At 41.1% G+C, this 19,884-nt stretch overlaps 1 protein-coding gene across 2 annotated transcripts in view; it reads left to right on the forward strand.

The window, feature by feature from the left end:
- The first annotated feature begins 3,629 nt into the window (after positions 1 to 3,629).
- Positions 3,630 to 19,884, forward strand: part of SUMF1 (sulfatase modifying factor 1) — an 86,040-nt gene continuing 69,785 nt past the window's right edge. For both annotated transcript variants that reach the window (XM_061128047.1, XM_061128048.1), the window contains exons 1-3: positions 3,630 to 3,915; positions 15,449 to 15,622; positions 18,816 to 18,890. In XM_061128047.1, the coding sequence (XP_060984030.1) occupies positions 3,646 to 3,915; positions 15,449 to 15,622; positions 18,816 to 18,890 (519 nt within the window). In that variant the 5' untranslated portion in view covers positions 3,630 to 3,645. The remainder of the gene's footprint in view (positions 3,916 to 15,448; positions 15,623 to 18,815; positions 18,891 to 19,884) is intronic.

Genomic DNA, 19,884 nt, shown 5'->3' on the forward strand with positions numbered 1-19,884 from the left:
TTTTCCCTTGGTATCTCTAATTTTCTTGAAGAGCTCTCTAGTCTTTCCCATTCTATTGTTTTCCTCTATTTCTTTGCATTGATCTCTGTGGAAGGTTTTCTTATCTCTCCTTGCTATTCTTTGGAACTCTGCTTTCAAATGGGTATATCTTTCCTTTTTCTCAGCTATTTGTAAGGCCTCCTCGAATTGAGAGAGAAGGTTGATACTTCTGGAGAATCAACAACGTTGCCATCTTTGATAATGACAACTAATAATAGCAAACACTTAAAGGATATTTATTTTTATTTATTTATTTGGTTGCACTGGGGTCTTAGTTGTTATGTGCGATCCAGCTCCCTGATGCGGGATCAAGCCCAGACCCCCTGCAGTCGGAGCTTGGGAGTCTTGGGCACTGGACCACCAGGGAAGTTCCAATGGGAAACTTTTTTTGAGGTATTGTGGAATGCTAAGCCTTGTACATCTTTATCTTATTTAATCTTCATAAACTACATAATAAGATGCTGTTATTATTCCCATTCCTCAGGTGAAGAAATAGTGGCTTAAAAGGTGAATACCTCTTATACGTTGATAGCTTTAAACACAACTCTTTCTGAGTCTAAACATTTGCTTCTCTTTATGAGAAAGTGGTCATGATAAGTGCCATTCACTTTTCCTTAATTAAATAAATATTCACTAAGTGTTTAAGTGCCAGGTCTTGGCACTTTTGCTGATATAATGGTGAACAAATAAGCAGGATACTTGCCTTTCTGAAGCTTATTGCCTAATAGCTGGGCAGGACCATGAATCAAAGGAATTCAGGGCTCAATAGGGCAGCAAGCATGTGTTGAAACTGATGAAGGTAATCTCTGACCTGGAACCTATATTTATGCACAGTTAATATGTAAAACCTTGGATAAAGTATTGACCTTATAGTCTCATTAACTGTAGAATGGGTATAGTAATAGTAGGTTTCTTGACAAGTGGTTGTGATTTCAAATGAGGAAATGTGTGAAAGCTCTCAGCAAACTGCAAAACAGTCAGCAAGTATGAAAGGACTTGAAATATTTTTTTCACTTTTTTCCCAAATGAGATACAACTAACATACGACATTAGTTTCAGGTACAACAGAATGATTCTGTATTTGTACGTATTGCAAAATGGTCACCAAAGAACTTTCCTTCATATTAATAAAAATTCACACATAAACTAGAAAGAATAGAACAATAAACACTCAAAAAACCCCCATAAACCAGCTTTAACAATGACCAAGTCATGGCTAACTGCTTCATCTCTAGCCATCCCCCTATTTACTGGATTTTGAGAAGTAACTCCTTGGCAACAGCATGTCTTTTTATCTATCTATTATCTATTTCCATACATATATCTCAAAGGAAGAGATTATTAAAAAAAAAAAAAAAACATACCTACAGGGACTTCCCTGGTAGTTCAGTGGTTAAGAATCTGTTTGCCAATGTAGGGGACAGGGGTTCCATTCCTAATTCAGGAAGATCACACACGTCATGGGGTAAGTAAGCCCATGAGCCACAACTATTGAGCCTGTGCTCTTGAGCCGGTGCTCTGCAACACCAGAGAAGTCACGGTAATGAGAAGCCCATGCACTGCAACTACAGAAAATGTTCATTCAGCAATGAAGACCCAGTGTGGCCAAAAATAAACTAACAGATAAACAATTTAAAAATAAACATACCCACAAGGGCTTCCCTGGTGGTCCAGTGGTTAAGAATCCACTTTGCAATGTCAGGGATACTGAGTTCCATCCTTGATCCAGGAAGATCCCAAATGCCACGAGGTAACTGAACTGGTGCTTCATAACTACTGAGCCCATGCGACTAGAGTCTGTGCTCCTCAACAAGACAAGGCACCACAATGAGAAGCCTGCACACTGCAACTGGAGAGTAACCCTAACTCTCCACAACTAGAGAAAGCCAACGTGTAGCAACGAAAATACAGCACAACCAAAATAATTATATTAATGTAAAAAAACCCACAAATACCGCTATCACTCTTAAAGAACTAAAAATAAAATTGACAGTAACTCTTAATTTTACAAAATATCATAATTTGACTTAATGGCTATATTTCCCTGGTTGTCCTAAAAAATTTGAGATCAATAGGTCTGAATCCATATTTAGACAAGATTCATATCTATTGCAATTGGCTGAGATTTCATTTTTAACCTATAGGTCCTCTCTTTTAGGTTTTTGTTTTGCCTTTTTCTTTGCCCCCTGAAGAAATTGAGTCCTATAAAACAGTGGTTCTTAAACTTTAGTGTGCACCAGCGTGCTTTATAAATCATCTGGAGAACTTGTTAAAAGCACAGATTGCTGCGTCTGGTCTCCAGACATCCTGATTGAGTACTGAATCTCTAACGAGTTCCCAGGTGATGCTGATGCGGCTGGTCTGGGACAACACGTTGAGAGCCACAGCCTGGATTTCTCTAACTGTATCCCCGGGAGAAGGAAATGGCAACCCACGCCAGTATTCTTGCTCGGGAAATCCCACGGACAGAAGAGCCTGGCGGGGGCTACAGTCAGTCCTTGGGGTGGGAAAAGTGTCAGACCCCACGCAGTGACTAGACAAGGGCGACAACAGCAACGATCCTTTGGAGAGGTTTCCTTCAACACGTTCATCTTCCATTTTCCTGTTAAGTGAAGCTTATTGAGATGCCTACATAACAGTATAATGGTTTAAAAATGAGGGTTTGGGACTTCCCTGGTGGCCCAGGGGTTAAGAATCCACCTTCCCATGCAAGTAACTCTGGTTCCATCCCTGGTCGGGTAACTAAGATACTCCATGGCACAGAGCAGCAAAGTCCAGCGCCACAGCTACTGAGATGTGGGCTTTAGAGCCCGACCTTCAAGAGAAGTCAGCGCTTGGATGAAAAGCCCTTGGCTGCCTGAGGTAACTAGAGAAACCCATGTGCCCAAGAGCCACAACAAAGCACAGCCAGCCAAAATTACGTAAACAAACAAACAAAACCCCCTAAGTTTTAAGGTATGTGTTAGAGATCTAGTGTGGATGGGTTTAAATCTCTTCAGACATTTATTTGCCTTGTAACCTTGGGCAGATCACGTAATTGTTCCGTGAACTCAATATTCAGGGTCCTCCTGAGGAGTAAATGTTCACCTAGTAAAATGTTCACCTAGCCTACTGCCTGGCACATAGTAGTGAAAGTCACTCAGTCATGTCTGACTCTTGTCACCCCATGGACTGTAGCCCGCCAGGTTCCTCTGTCCATGGGATTCTCTAGGCAAGAATACTGGAGTGGGTTGTCATTTCCTTCTCCAGGGGGTCTTCCAGACCCAGCAATTGAACCCATGTCTCCTGCATCGCAGGCAGATTCTTTACTGACTGAGGTAGGAGGGAAGCCTGGCACATAACAAATGCTCAATAAACTTGATTATAATATTTTTTCAACCAAAAGATAATAATGGGGCGCACAGGCTGCGGAAGCTCATGACTTCTGGGCTTTTGTTGTTTTTACGTAAGCAGAGCCAAGGAGGAAGGCTCTAAAGGAGACCTACCTGGAGAGAAGTGGAGAGAGGACAAACTCTCCAGGCCACTTCCTAACTCAGCCTGGGGCTTGGCCCCTTTAAGGAGGGCGGGGACACGTGACCTACAGGGTCACATGGCTCGCGGGACAACATGGCTGCGCCCGCGCTAGGGCCAGCTCGAGGATGCGGCGCCGGGCTCATTCTTGTCCTCTTGTTGTCGCTGTTCTTGCTGCTAGGCTGGGCGGCGCGGGGCGAAGAGGCTGGGCCTGAGGCAGGCGCGCCGTCCCTCGCGGGCTCCTGCGGTTGTGGCAATCCCCAGCGGCCCGGGGCCCAGGGAAGCTCGGCAGCCGCGCACCGATACTCGCGGGAGGCAAACGCCCCGGGCTCGGTCCCCGGAGGGCGTCCATCCCCGCCCACCAAGGTGCTCTCTCGATTCCCTGATGATGGGTGGGGGTCGCCAGGTTCCTCGACAGGGATGGGATGGGTAAACCAAGTGGTTGGAGGAGGGCAAGTAAAGATTAAATCACAACGCCAAGACGCGCACTGGTCGATCTAGTTTGATGAGAAGTTCCTCCGCCCTCCAAAACAGCTGGGTCTTGGGGTTCTGCGTAATTCTGAGCATTAGGTAGTGGTTTGAGGACAGTTGTCTCTCCTTTTCTTGTCTGTCATTTCCTACTTCCTCTTCCTTCAACCCTATCTTCTTGACGAGGTTCTCAGAATTTTAAGTTAGACAGACGTAGGTTTAGACTTCCCAGATGGTGCCAGGGTTATGAATCCATCTGCCAATGCAGGAGATGGGGTTTGATCCCTGGGTTGGGAAGATCCAGTGAAGTAGGACCTGGCAACCCATTCCAGTATTCTTGCCTGGAAAATTCCATGGACAGAGAAGTCCTAGGCTCTTCTCATTGTAAAGGAATCAGGACACTGGGTGTCAGTATCTATAACACTGTTGTATATTTACCAGTAGTCTCTTACTGTAGATTCTGTTTCTTGAGTACTTGTCCTATTTATTCTGCTGTCCCTAGCACTGTAGCAGATGTGAAGAACTAAGTAAAACAGTAGTAGTAGTTGTTGTGGTCGAGTTGCTAAGTCGTGTCCAACTCTTGTAACCCGTGAACTGTAGCTTGCCAGACTTCTCTGTCTGTGGGATTTCCCAGGCAAGAATACTAGAGTGGGTTTCCAGTTCCTTCTCCAGGGGATCTTCCCAACTCAGGGATGGGACCGGGCTCTCCTTCATTGGTAGGCAGATTGTTTACCACTGAGCCGCCTGAGAAGCCTCCTGCAGATCTTATCTAATCTCTTTCCTTTCTGCCCCTTCACTATTTCCATATGCTGACACAGTAGTATCTGTTTACTCTGATATAACGAATACTAAAGATACTTGACTGCTGGTGTCTCACCCCAACTAGCTTGTGAGAGTGATGGGGGTCAGGATCATGATCTTGTGACTCTGTATAGAGTGTTAGGAGGTTGGTAACTGGACTGCTTTTTGTTTCTCCATCCTGTGTTGTAATTATTGGCATTTAAATTTTTGTTGTTCCTCAAAGGATGCCCTGAATTATTAGCATTTATCTTTTGTGTGGTAAGGAGCTTTGGTTACAATTACAGTGTATGTTGGCCATATTCCTCTAACTTGAATGGTGACTGATAGTCTGTCCCTCCTTCTGTGAGAAAGCCATCTGTTGCTCTGCTTTGTAGCAGGGTTGCTGTCTTATTTGCATGTACACTGGTCTGTGTCAAACTTTTACCAAGGACCTTCTGGCCAGTACTGGACATTCCTCATTTTAAAAGCTCCAATGTTTGATTGATCCCAGAATATGATGTAGGTATATTTTGAATTACATTTTTAAGATATGCTGTTTTTTCAGCCCTTTAGAGTGGTTTCATGTCCAGATTGAATATTGTATGGGTCATCTTTGGCCATATTTTGCATTCACTTTAAACATTAATTAAATTAATTATATTTTGTTTACATGCATTTATTTTATGTTCATTTTCACTTCCATTCAGTTTCTATAATGTTTAACAATTGTTGAGAACACAGCTCACAAGCCTTGAAGGACTCCTAAACTTAATTCTTGAACATGAAATGGACTTCTTATCAAGACAAAGGACTTCTTAGGAGGCTATTCTTTGTCTCTCTATTTTCCTTGGTTTCCAGTGTTTTAGTTTATATGCAAATGACTTTAGTCTCATTCTGACACTTACCGATTTATTCTGAATTTTGGAAGTCCAGTATTATGGGAGAGATACATGGTCCTAGTGATAACTCTTTTTCCTCTTAATTTTCTTTCTTCTTTTAGAAAAAGGATTTTTCTTTTTGAGCAGTTTTAGGTTCAGAGCAAAATTGAGAGGAAGGTAAAGAGATTTCCCATGTATTCCCTGCCTCAAAACATGCATAGCCTCTCCCATTATCAACATCCTCCACTAGAGTGATACGTTTGTTACAACTGATAAACCTACACTGATATATCATAATCACCCAAAGTCTATACACTTGACCCTTGAAAAACATAAGTTAGGGACACTGGCTCCTTGTGCAATCAGAAATCCTTGTATAACTTTATAGTTGGACCTCCATATCTGTGGTTCTGCATTCCAGGATTCCACAAACTTCAGATCATGTATGACAGTACTGAAGTATGTATCTTTTGGGGAAAAAAACACATATAACTGTACCCTTGCAGTTCATACCTGTATTATTCAGCAATCAACTGTAATTTACTTTAGGGTTCTTTCTTTGTGTTGAACGTTTTATAGGTTTAGATGAATGTACAGTGACATATATTCATCACTATAGTATCATGCAGAATATTTTTTCTTTCTTTTTTTTTTTCATGCAGAATATTTTTATTGCCCTTAAAATCCTCTGTGCTCTGCCTATTCATCCCTCTTCCTCCTCCCCACTGGCAACCACTATCTTTTTACTGTCTCCTTAAGTTTTGCCTTTTCTGTAATATCTTATATTTGGAATCATACGATATATAGCCTTTTCAGATGGACTTCTTTCACTTAGGGATATGCATTTAAGTTTCCTCCATGCCTTTTCATAGCTTGATAGCTCATTTATTTTTAGTGCTGAATAATGATGCATTGTCTGGATGTACCACAGTTTATGCATTTACTTACTGAGGGGCATCTTGCTTCCTTCTGAGTTTTGACAGTTATGAATAAAGCTGCTGTAAACATCTGGGTGAAGATGTTTATATGACGACATATAGCAGGAGTATGTTTAGTTTTGTAAGAAACTGCCAAACTGCCTTCTAAAGTGTCTGCCTGTTGCTCCACACCCTTGTCAGCATTTGGCGTTGTCAGTGTTTCCGATTTTGGCCGTTCTAAGATGTGTTCTAATGGTATCTTGTTTTAATTTGCATTTTTTGGTTGACATGCTGAGCATCTTTGCCACCTGTATATCTTCTTTGGTGAGGTTTCTGTTAAGGTCCTGGCGTTTTTTATCGGGTTGTTTTCTTGTTGTTGAGTTTTAAAGGTTGTTTATTTTGGATAACAGTCCTTTGTCAGATGTGTCATCAGCAAATATTTTCTGCCAATCTGTTGCTTGTCTTCACAATTCCTTGACATTGTCTTTTGAAGAGTGGTCTATGTTTAGATTTTTTGTTTGTTTGTTTCTATGTGAATATCCAATTGTACCAACATTTGTTGAAAAGACTGCTGTAGCTCTGTTGTATTGCTTTTGCTCCTTTGTTAAAGATAATTTGCTTGTGTTTATGGAGGTCTATTTCTGATCTCTCTCTGCAGTTTCATTAATCTAGTTGTGTGTTCTTTAACCAGTGCATGTCTTGGTTACTGTAGTTTTATAGTACATCTTGAAGTTGCATAATATCTTTCCTCCAACTTTGTTTTTCTCATCAATAATGTGTTGGTTCTTCTAGATCTTTTGCCTCTACCTATAAACTTGAGTATCATATTATTGATATCGATCAAATAACCTGCTGGGATTTTGATTGAGGTTGTATTGAATCTGGTTTTTCGTTATTTAGTTTAATTCAACAAATTTTTATTTGACACACATGTAAGACTGTGTCCTGTGTAAAGGGCATAAAGAAAAGAAAGACTTATGCCCTACCTGAAGGCATTTACTTGTTGATAGGTCTTTCTTTCTTCTCTTTCTGTCTTTCTCTCTCACACACACAGATTCACGAGTACATGCAAGCATCATTTTTCTATCGTGACTGTGCTCTAGGAGGAGTATGTACAAAGCAGTTGGAGAGGAAGAAAGAATCTTCCTGGACAAGTCAGGAGGTACTCAAAGAAAAGCTGCATTAAACTAGGCTTTGGAAGAAACATTTTCAGCAGTTGGGGATGGTGGGGCAGCTTGAAGGACCTTTCAAGGAGGAGAATAGCATGGGTACAGACAAATCATTGTACAAATGCATTGGTGTATTCTAGGAAATGTAAGTAATTTAAGGTTTCTGGGGGTGACATTTTCACCCTATTTTATGTAACACCTTTTAGGTGTGAGTTTTTTTTTTTTAAACTTTAATTTAATGAGCACTTGGCAAGATGAGGTACACAAAGAAGTAAATAGCACTGGGCTTTACTCTCAAGGAATTTAGTTTCACTAGAAAGGTAAGGCAGCAAGAATTGTCTGGGAAACAGTAGAGGTTCTTTCAAATTTTACTTAAGTTCCCTCTGGTTAACAAAATATACAGTGCTCTTTGAGAAAGCTTGTCTAACAGTGTTCTACACTGCTGAGTATTTTATAAAAAGGTATCAAAATATTTTAATTTCCATGTATCTTTTACAATAGTTGTTTGATGTGGCATTGAGGATAATGAGATGATAAAATTGTATGTGCCATCTCTGTATAGGTGAAGTCAGTTGATTTCCTGTCTGAGAATGATTTGATAGGGTAATGCTGACCCAGGTTCAAGGCGTGATTGAATGCCATCTCTCTGACCCCTTGCCTCCAGGAAGAAGTAGTGTTTTTATCCTCTGTGTTCTCAAGTATTTTGTCATTGTTTGAGGGAAACGTCTATATTTTCTTTAAAGTAGTGTTATTTATGTAATTGTTTGATGTCTCATTCCACATGGGAAGCAATTTTTTAATCCTACTTTAATCTCTGTATTCTCAGAGTGCTTTACACATTTAAGCATGGTATAACAATTTCTGGAATGATCTTACATTTTGGTTGTTACTGGCTACAATATTGAGAAACTGCCAAGGGAATAAAGGGCATCAGATACTTTTTAAAGAAACCTTTGGCAAGTAGTCATTTTGCTGTATCTCATCCTCCCAAAGAACCTGTGAGATATTATTCCCCAGTTTACAGACGTAACAACTGAGGCCGAATAGAATCATAAACTCACAGGGCATGAAGGGACTTTGGTATTCCATCTGCAATTAGTGGCAGGAGAGGGAGAGGATGATGGAGGTAGATAATCCTACATAGATAGTTAAGGAAGCACTTTGTGGGAAGAACCAGGAAGCTTGGTTCTCTTGTTCACTCAGCTTCCTCCAAGAATTTTTAGCTTTTTGCTTAGGTTTGAGAAGAGGAAAGAGGGAAAAAGGAGAGTGTTACACAGAAGAGTTGCATATAAGTTAATTTCATATTTGTGTATAAAACAAAAACCCATACTTTGTACTGCGGTTATGGGAATGTTGGTTTCCAGGTTACTTTAACTGAAATTTGCTGCTGACATATTGAGTTTGTTCTTTAACAAGTAATTTCATTTGACTTACCTCGTTTCAGATGACCAGACCTAACTAGTGAATGTATTGATGAAAATGCATCTATTTCAGAGCTGACTTTAAAAGTTTAGGTTTTTTACTTTATAAGCTGTGAATATGAGTATGCCAGCAGCATACGAGGTAACTGTTATAATATTTAAATATATCTCACTTTCTCTGTTTAAAAAAAAAAAAACAACCCACAGAGGCAAGTGAAAGAAAAGATTCTTAAAACTAGCTTCTTGTTTTTGTTCAGTCACTAAGTTGTGCCAGGCTTCCCTGTCCTTCACCATCTCCCAGAGTTTGCTGAAACTCATGTCAGGCTTCCCTGTCATGCCAGGCTTCCCTGTCCTTCACCACCTCCCAGAGTTTGCTCAAACTCATGTCCATTGAATCGGTGATGCCATCCAACCATCACATCCTCTGCCACTCCCTTCTGCCCTCCGTCTTTCCCAGCATCAATGTCTTTTCCAGTGAGTTTGCTCTTTGCTTCAGGTGACCAAAATACTGGAGCTTCATCTTCAGCATGAGTCCTTCCAATGAATATTCAAGGTTGATTTCCATTAGACTTGACTGTTTTGATCTCCTTGCTGTCGAGGGGATTCTCAAGAGTGATAAAAAACTGGGGGAGGGGCTCTCACAACTGGGAAGTTCAAGTGCAGCTGTGGCCCCAGACACAGCTGGATCCAGGACCACAGGCAGCATCTCCAGGTCTCTCCTTCTGGCTCTCTCTTGACAGCTCTTCTTTCTTCTGTGTTGGCTTCACTTTTGGGTAGTATCCCTTCTGAGTTCAGTTCAGTTTAGTTCAGTCACTCAGTCGTGTTCAGCCCTTTGCAACCCCATGGGCTGCAGTATGCCAGGCCTCCCTGTCCATCACCAATTCCTGGAGTTTACTCAAACTCATATCCATTGAGTCGGTGATGCCATCCAACCATCTCATCCTCTGTCGTCCCCTTCTCCTCCCGCCTTCAATCTTTCCCACCATTAGGGTCTTTTCAAATGAGTCAGTTCTTTGCATCTGGTGGCCAAAGTATTGGAGTTTCAGCTTCAGCATCCTTTCTACTGATAAAAAACAAAAAACTGGGAGAGAGAGGTTTCTTTCCCTCATAGCACCAGCAAAAGTTCTGAGATTAACTGTGATTGGATCGTGTGTCTGTCTCTAGTTGTATCCCTGCGGTCAAAAGAATGTGGTGATGAAAATCATCAGACCTGAGTCACAGGAGATGGAGCAGTCATCCAGCTCCCCTGCCCAGCCCACGTCATACTCTCAGCTGAAGAAGTTGTCTTCAAAGAGATGTCACTTGCTCTTAGAAGAACAGGAAGGAACAGGTGCCAAGTGAGCAAAAATAATAGATGTTCACTGCACCTGGCCAGAGTGTGTAGCCCGAATACAGTCCTGGTGGTAAGAGGGTCACTGACTTCACATGTGCTTTTGGCTTGGTGGTAGCAGAAACTGCGGCGGCAGCAGGGTTTGAGCTTACTGCCAAGGAGGAATGGACTGTTTGAACCTGGACCTTTATGAAAACGTGGTGAAAGTGGTTCTTTTTATTTGGCTTATGACTGTGAGACCTGATGCTCCGGGTTTCAATGGAACAGCACCTTACATTTGCAGGACTGAGATTTCACTTCACTAGTATAATTTGGGAATTACAATACAGTGAGAGCTTTGTGGGCTATTTTTGTCTATCGCCTCCAGAGTGGAAACTTGGCTTCTTCAGTGTGGGTTATCTCTGACAGTCAATGAAAAAGAGGGGGTTGGGGGGAACCAATCCAGGAGTCCACAGTGAAAGTCGTGATTGTGTTCGCATTGTTGGCACTCACCTGGAGGGAGAGTGGGATCAGAAACTGAGATAATCCTAAAACTTCATTCGCTACAACGAAGCCCACAGCTTCCTGTGGACCTTGTGTTTGTAGGAAGGTATGAACAACTGTTCTTAGAAAAGGACCTCCTTGTCTGCTGCTGGAAAGCTTTTATTTTTTTCCTTTAAGTCCTTTATCAGACATGAAACCTTCTATTAGATCATTTTAATAATCATTTTAAGCTTTCATCTACAGGCTTCTATTTTTCTACTTCTTTGCAGAGCTGCTTAACATTCTGACTTCTCATCTCAGGACTAAGGGATCTTGTGTCCCAGATGCTTGACAAATGATGAGAATAATGTGTGAACCTAGCTCAGTCTCTGAGCAGAGTCTATTCAGCAGGTTTCACTGTGATACAGACACACTATCCATGTCTGGGATGGTGTTATAGAAGAAGAAGAATTTTTATAATTAGGAATAATTCAAATGATACATTTTTCATTGTATTTGTGAAATCATCTGTTCAGTCAATGAAGTTTCTTTCTCCCCCTCTTCCTTCCTCCCTTCCATCCTTCCTTGAATTATGCACCATACTAGGAGCTGGGGGTAGAGAAATCAAAACTTTAGTTTTGGTCCCCAAGGAGCCTGGGATCAAGGGCAGGTGTTGGGATAGAATGGTGTTTAACAAAGGACCCCTAATGAGTAGTGTATGCTGAGCCAGCAGACGGAAATGTAGGAAGGAAAGGCTTTCTGTAGGAGATGATCCTTGAACATGGATGTCATTTACAGAGAGATGAAGTGCAGATAGAGTCCAGGGTGAGAGAGATGGGCTCTGATGCTTCGATATTTTATTTAACTCTGAAAGGTGATGGAGAACCCTACAGAATTTAAGTAGGAAAATGGCATAATCAAATTGACACTATACTGTTTTTTTGAATAGAGAGTACATTACATGTTTTTTTTTTTTTTTTTTTTTTTTGAGAGTACATTACATGGTTTTAAAACTGAAAAATAATTGTCTAGAAGGGTGTATGGTGAAAAATTTTCCACTTACATAATAACCTTGCCCTCCGACAAGCACTGCATGAGTTTCTTGAATATCTTCTCAGAGCAGTATTCTGCAAATGTAAGCAAATACAAAAAGAAAGTGTGAATCTATATTCTCCCCTCACCTCCTTTTCACACAAATGATAACATACCATGCTTTCTTTTTTTTAAAAAAAATATTTATTTTAATTGGAGGATAATTACTTTGCAATATTGTGATGGTTTTTGACGTACATCAACATGAATTGGCCATTGTCCTCTCCATTCCTTATCCCTTTATCCTGGTGAGATCTCTCCATATCTATATATTAAAACTGTCTTCTTTCTCCCTCAATTTTCCTTCTTTTTCTTTTCTTGTGGCTGCTTAATTTTCCATTTTATGGGTGGCCCACAACTTAGTTAATCATTCCAATACTGAAGAATATTTAGGCTGTTTCCAACCTTTTTCTGTTCCAAGCAGAGCTTCAATAAATTGTGTTGGATCCAGAAGACAGATATTTTGAAAGGTTAAGTAGGGGCTTGGATATTTGTTGTATGAGTGGTTTGAGTGGAGGGTTGATGGCTTAGAGAGGAGCTAGGAGAAATGTGAAAGTATGAAGCTGGAGGCAAAGGAGCCAATTGTGAGGCTACTGCATTTACTGAGAAACAGAAAAGGGGAGAGATGAAAGGGAGATATATTTAGGAGACCCAGTAATACTGGCTGATTGCTTTACTGTTGGGATTAGTGGGTGGGCGAGGTCAGGGATGACTTCTTAATAATAATACATTGGACATTAAAACATTTATTACTTATGTCATAGATGAAAGCAGCTCCATTTTCATTGGGAAATACATGCACAAAATTGAAAGCAACCACCAGTAAAGAGAGTGGAAATGGAGAGTAGAAAGCCATGATTACTGAGCATTACTTTCTGTTACTTCTGATCTTGTTTTTCGAACTCTTCTGCTCTTATTGCTAAGCCATGTTTTCTGTTTTTATTCCTACTAGCTATTACTCTTTAGTTTCTTCTTTACTTTTCCTCAAGTCAAATTTTTGTTTTCTAGATCAGAGATCTGACAAGTCCTAATCTGCTGAGAAGTGAGTGAGTTGCTTTTTCACTCAAGTGATTAGCATGTAAGACACTGTGTCTGCAGGGTATACTTCTGATAGGTATGATTGTGTTGCTGTTTAGAAATTGAGATACAAATGACATGTCATAAAACTCTCCCTTTGAAAGTTTACAATTCAGTGTTTGTTTTAGTATAGACACAAGGTTTCAACAAGTATCACTAATTCTAGGACATTTCATCACCCTGAAAAGAAACCCCATACTCATTAGCACTTATTCCCTCTGCCCACCTCCCTGCAGCCTCTGGCAATCACTTATCTACTTCCTGTCTCTTTGGCTTCAGCTCTGGGCATTATGTATAAATGGAATCATACTATATACAGCCTGTGTGAGTGGATTCTTTCATTTAGCATCGTGTTCTCAAGGTTCACCTGTGTGGTACTTCATTTCTTTTTATGGCTGATTTCTATTTTGTGGATGTGTGACATGTTATTTGTTCATCAGTGGACAAATGAATATTTGGGTTGTTTCCGCTTTTGGGGTATTATGAATAATGCTGCTAAGCACATTATTGTACAGGTTTTTTCATGGATATATGTATTCTTTTATCTTGGGTGTAATCCTAGAAGTGGAATTGCATGATCATGTGTTCACTTTTTATGTAGCTTTTTGAAGAACTGACATTGTTTTCTAAAGCAGCAGTGTTATTTTACATTTCTGCCAGCAACTAGAGAATTGCAATTTTCCTGCATCCTTGTCAACACTTGCTCTTATCTATGTTTCTGGTTACAGCTGTGCTGGTGGGTGTGAAGTGAAATCTCATTGTAGATTTGGTCTGCATTTCCCCAATGATGCTGACCTGTGTTTATTAGCTGAAAATTTTAGGTGTGATCCTCCGATCTTAAGTTTAGTGCTAGGACAATATGTGAACAAGGTAGCCTCAGTTGCTGCCCTCTCGGTGTTTAGAATTTATGTAAAAGAGTTGTTCAGTCACTAAGTCATGTCTGACTCTTTGAGACCCCATGGACTACAGCACTCCAGGCTTCTCTGTCCTTCACTATCTCCCGGAGTTTGCTCAAACTCATGTCCATTGAGTCAGTGATGCCATCCAACTATGTCATCCTCTGTTCCCCTCTTCTCCTCCTGCCTTCAATCTTTCCCAGCATCAGGTTCTTTTCCAGTGAGCCAGCTCTTTGCATGAGGTGGCCAAAGTATTGGAGCTTCAGCTTCAGCATCAATTCTTCCAATGAATATTCAGGGCTGATATCCTTTAGGATTTACTGGTTTGATCTCCTTGAAGTCCAAGGGACTCTCAAGAGTATTCTCCAGCACCCCAATTCAAAAGCGTCATTTCTTTGGTGCTCAGCCTTCTTTACGGTCCAACTCTCACATCCATACATGACTACTGGAAAAACCATAGCTTTAACTATGTGGATCTTTGTCAACAAAGTAATGTCTCTGCTTTTTAATATGCTATCTTATAGATAGAAACAAAGTAACTGAAGTTAGAGTTTTGATAAGCTATTAAACAAGGACAAGGCATGGTCCTTAGTAAGTGTTTTAGATTTTCCATTTGAGTGATTTAGGTCTTTTCCATTATCATTGGCAACCTCGACTGACTGAGTTGGTTTTAAAAGATATTATATGTGGCATTTTTATATTTGCTTTTTAAAATAGTTTAAAAGGAATAAGAATATAGTAAAGGAGGAAAATGCAGAGATGTATGAAGTGAAGTGAAGTGAAGTCGCTCAGTTGTGTTTGACTCTTTGCAACCCCATGGATTGTAGCCTACCAGGCTTCTCCATCCTTGAGATTTTCCAGGCAAGAGTACTGGAGTGGGCTGCCATTTCCTTTGGATGTATAAAGAAGTGGAATATTCTCTGTGCCTCTGACCTCCAGTCATTAGGAGCTTGGTGACTTTTGCTCTTAAACCTGCTTCCATGGTGTGTACAGATATATTTTCCTTTTTTTTTAAATTTTTATTTATTTATTTGGCTGTGCCACTTCCTAGTTGCAGTATGTGGGATCTAGTTCCCTGACCGGGTATTGAACCCTGCCCCTCCCTGCATTGGGAGCACAGAGTCTTAGCCACTGGACCACCAGGGAAGCCCTTTTTATTTTTCATTGATTTATTTATGCATGTGTGTGCAGATATATATTATGAAGAGTTTTTCCTAAATAAATCACTGTCCTAAAGAATCTTCACTTCTTTCTGTGACTAGTCGTCTGCTGGGGTATGGAGTCATCTTATTCATTTCTCAGTGGCCCTGTGGCGGGGGTTCACTCGCTGGGTGCGGGCACTTTACACGTGACCCAGGTTCCCTCTGGCTGCGGTGGCCTGACTTCCCATGTTTCCCCTTTCGCTGCAGATGGTCCCCATCCCTGCCGGAGTGTTTACAATGGGCACAGATGATCCTCAGATAAAGCAGGATGGGGAAGCACCTGCGAGGAGAGTTGCTATTGATGCCTTTTACATGGATGCCTATGAAGTCAGTAATGCTGAATTTGAGAAGTTTGTGAACTCAACTGGCTATTTGACAGAGGTAACGGGATTGGAATGGGGAGGAAGGACTTCATCATTTGACCACTTTTTACTGTGTTCCCAGTGCTGAGCACTTTATATATGTTTCATCTAATTTTTGTTTTCATAGAAATCCAGCGAGGCAGGTTACTTTTCAGGTGGCAAACTGGGGATTATCAAAGCAGCTTGCCCTGAGTCCCATAGCTGGTTAGTGGTGAGGTGGGGTTCAGGCCTTGCCGGTGGGACCCCAGCACCTGTCTTTTTAACCTTGATGCTTGAGTGCGTCAGTACTGTAACATGCCAAGAGTGCCACTGTCCACTCGGGCTTTTTGAGATAACAGCATGTAAAGTAAGGCTACCCTTCCCTCTCAAAAAATTATAGTTCATCTGTTTCAGAAGCATGGCATAATTCATAAGTGATAGATGAAGAAGTGCAGCTTCTCATTTTTGTGGTTTTATTCCAGTGCCTGATGACACACAAGGTTTCCTTTGGCAATTCCAGCATTTGCTGTGGTTGCTGAATCACAGAGCGATGTTCTGAAAGTGGATGTTTGTCCTCAGTGGTCCTAGGAAGAGGGAGGCTTTCTCAATGATGGAAGCTTCTGAGTGTCTCAGATATCCTTGTTATACATATGTAGGTTTCCCATTTTTCTTACCAAAAGAGTCTTCCCTTGCCTTCAGTGTGTGGAGTCCCTGCCTTGTTTTTGCTTTTGTTTCAGGGTAGAACATCTTTTTTATTACCAAAAAAAAAAAAAAAAAAATTCAGAGTGAATACTGAAAGCAAGACAACTTCCAAATTTGTTTTTGCATTTCTTTGGCATTTCCTAAAATATACAGAGTGATTGCCTCTTTGTCCCCATTCCTAGTGAGAAGTTTCTGTTCTTTTTGTTTCATGAGAATACTCTCAGATCAAGTTCCTCAATAGTCTGCTGAAGTTAGAAGATGGCTTCTGAGGCAGGAAGTTTCCCATAGACTAGGGTTCTCCATCGAGATTAGACAGAATGAGTAGAATTTAGGGCGTCTAGGAGCATGGATGACGGAATACTACATCTGGATTTCTCTAACTGAAATTGAGCATGTCCTTTAGTTAGGAAGTAGACAGTGTGGTACAGAAATGGCAGCAATGCCTGTGACTTTGTCCTCAGCAGAAATCACAGGCACTTTGTGTCACATTATTCTTATCGTAGAGATCTTAATCTTAAAATTACTTGTATTCATCTCCACCTTAGAAATGATAATTATGAGACCTGCCATTAGATCTTATTTAATATATTAAAAAATTAAAAAAGACAGATATGTACCTATAGACACACACCTGTATATATTACTATAGCTCACATTTGTTTTTGTGACTATTTTGATATAACTCAGTTTCTTTGTGTTGATTTTGTTTTATACACTTAAACGTTTTATTCTGAGAAGGAGGTTCTTAAGCTTCACCCGACTGCCAAAAGGGCCTAGGGAACAAAAAGGGTTAAAGCCCCGCTTTGGATAAAATACTCCATATTTTTATGGCACTTTACAGTTGTTTGTTTTTGTTTTTTTCCATTTCTCCAGCTTCATTTTACAACACATTTCCATTGCTCATCACATTCTGATCCTGCTGTTCTTGTTTCTGTTCCTTGCAAACTGGACACTCTCTCCCATCTTTGGGGCACAGCCCATACTTTCCCCTGCATGGAATTTCCTGCCTTTCCCCCTTTTTTATGGCTGTCTCCTTCTCCTTCTTGAGTCATCTCATTTTTCTCAGGGAGGCTTCCTCTGCCCACTCTCAAAAGGAGACTTTTCTCAAGACTCTCCACTTTACAATGTCAAATAAAGTTGTACTTATTTTCTTCCTTTCTTTTTTCAACTTGACTTTTGTTAAAGGTGCTCCATATATAAGTGCTCTAAGGTCAGAGTCCATGCTTGTGTAATATTGACCTTGCATCTCTGTCATGTAGCCCAAAGGCAGGCATCTGTTAGGTCTTTGATCAGTGTTGTTGAATGAGGGAGTGATCCAGGTTTTTAGACATGGTAATGCCACAAGGAAATACAGGAAGAAGAACTGGGATGCATAAAAGTTGATGAGCTCGAATGAGGAAAAAGAATTTGAGGCGCTCATAAGGCCTGAAATCCAGGGATGTAGTAGGCAGTTACTCTCATCTAGTGAGGAGAGGATATGTATGCAGGTAGAGATTTGAGCATCATTTGAAGTGCTGGCAGTGGTTAAAATGATGAAATCGCCAGAGGCAGCAGGTCCGTGCCTCTCAAGTGGGATCTCTTAGACCACCTATATTAGAATCACCAGCGTAGCTGTTCATACATGCAGGTTCCTTTGCCTCACCCCAGACCTCCAGAATCAGAAGCTCTGGGCTTGGGGAGCAGTAATGTGTAGAGGCAATAAGTTTGCCAGCTGATCTCAACTGCACAGGGCCCAGGAGCCACTGGAATAGAGTAAGAAGATCAGAGGAGCAGGGGAGAACACCAGGGAGCAACAGTGTTTTAGGGGCTAGAAGGAGAGCCCAGGCATTTCAGGAGATGAGTAGGAAGAATCCGTAAGGAGAAAGAAAACCGGAAGAGTAGAATCATGGAAACCAAGAGGCTACTTTGCATATTGGCTGATTGGGGCCACATGCAGCAAAGAAAACCAAGTAGATACAGACTTGAGACAGTAACATTAAATAAAAATGATTAAAATACAGATTTCCGCCCGGTATTCAAGTTGGCCACTTGAGATTTATCAGCACAGCGGACGCCTTAGTGGCGCTAGAATGGAGCTAGAATTCTTAGTGGAGCTAGAATGTGTCAGAATATCAGCAAATAGTGCCATTTGCTTCTTTTAGCTAGATTCCAGGAGTAGAACAAAGGAAAAGGTTGATATGTGATCTGATACGTAAAGAATCCTGTTATTTTCCAAAGTCATTTATAATACTTGGGGAGATGTGTTTCCATCAACAGAGACAATCACAGGCTCAAAAGCTAATCTGTTCCAGTCTGCATCCTTATCAGCTACATGAGCCTAAAATGAAAATGGGCTCTGTAAGTGACACTAACCTGTTTTAATAGGAAGCCAGATGCTTTAATGTCATTTCTGAATCCTTTGGGAGATCACATGATAAAATTAAGTTCATTTGGACAAGAAGAACTACTCAAGTAGCGTACACAGAAAATGGCGCTTGTGAAATGTGTTTCTGCAAACTTTTCTGGATTTTTATTTCCCTTCTTTCCTTCAGGCTGAGAAGTTTGGTGACTCCTTTGTTTTTGAAGGCATGTTGAGTGAGCAGGTGAAGTCTGACATCCAGCAGGCAGTAAGTAATGTTTTAATAGGCTCTCATATTTCTCTACTGCTCATTAGAAATGGCTTGGGTGAAAAATCCAAACTACAAGCCCTTCCCCTTCCCCCAGATACCTCACCATTTTCCTGCTATAGATTTTCCCCTAGGACAGGCCTCTGGACCAGGACACCATGTCTTGAAGAAAATAACACAAACCTGGGATAATGTCTAAAGTGTTGAATCTGACTTGAGCTACTATCTTGTGAACCTGAGTATAAGTGAAGCTTACCTGGGCTTTAAACACTTCTGGGTTTCTTTTACTTATAACCCTCCATTCTAGAATGGAGGGTTAAATGTGGTTTTTTTTTTTTCCTTCAATTTATTTCTGTTCTTAAAGTCTTGGTCTCATCAGGTGTTGGTATGGAGAGAGAGCGTCCTTTTAAAGGATTCGTGAATTCATGTGATCAGAGTAACATTTATGAAAGGGGCCCTTTGCTCTGGATGATCACAGGAAATTGAGGCCAGAACCTGGTCCTTACCATCCAGGGTGAACCCTCTTTTAGAGGGGATTCTGGGGAGTCATGGAAGCAGTGGATGAGGCCTCTAGAAGCACCTGTGTGGTGAGGGGAGCTCAGGGTTTCTGTTGCAGACATTTTAGTAGGTTTGTGTATATTTGAAGTGAAAGTGAAAAGTGAAAGTGTTAGTCACTCAGTTGTGTCTGACTCTTTGCGACCCCATGCACTGTAGCCCATCGGGCTCCTCTGTCCATGGGATTCTCCAGGCAAGAATACTCGAGGAGGTTACCATGCCCTCCTTCAGGGGATCTTCCCAAGCCAGGGGGTGAACCCTGCTTTGCAGGCAGATTCTTTACCGTCTGTGTATGTTTGAGTATATATTTACTTATCTGTCTCATGAGAAGGCAAAAAATGTACAAGGGAAGGAGGGTAGGTAAGCTGGAAAGCTGAGGGTTTACAAAACAGGGCTGAGGATGCAGAAGAAGGAGGTGGTGAGAGAGGAAAGGAAACAG

This window comes from Dama dama, chromosome 24 (genome assembly GCF_033118175.1).
Source record: "Dama dama isolate Ldn47 chromosome 24, ASM3311817v1, whole genome shotgun sequence".
Taxonomy (NCBI): Eukaryota; Metazoa; Chordata; class Mammalia; order Artiodactyla; family Cervidae; genus Dama; species Dama dama.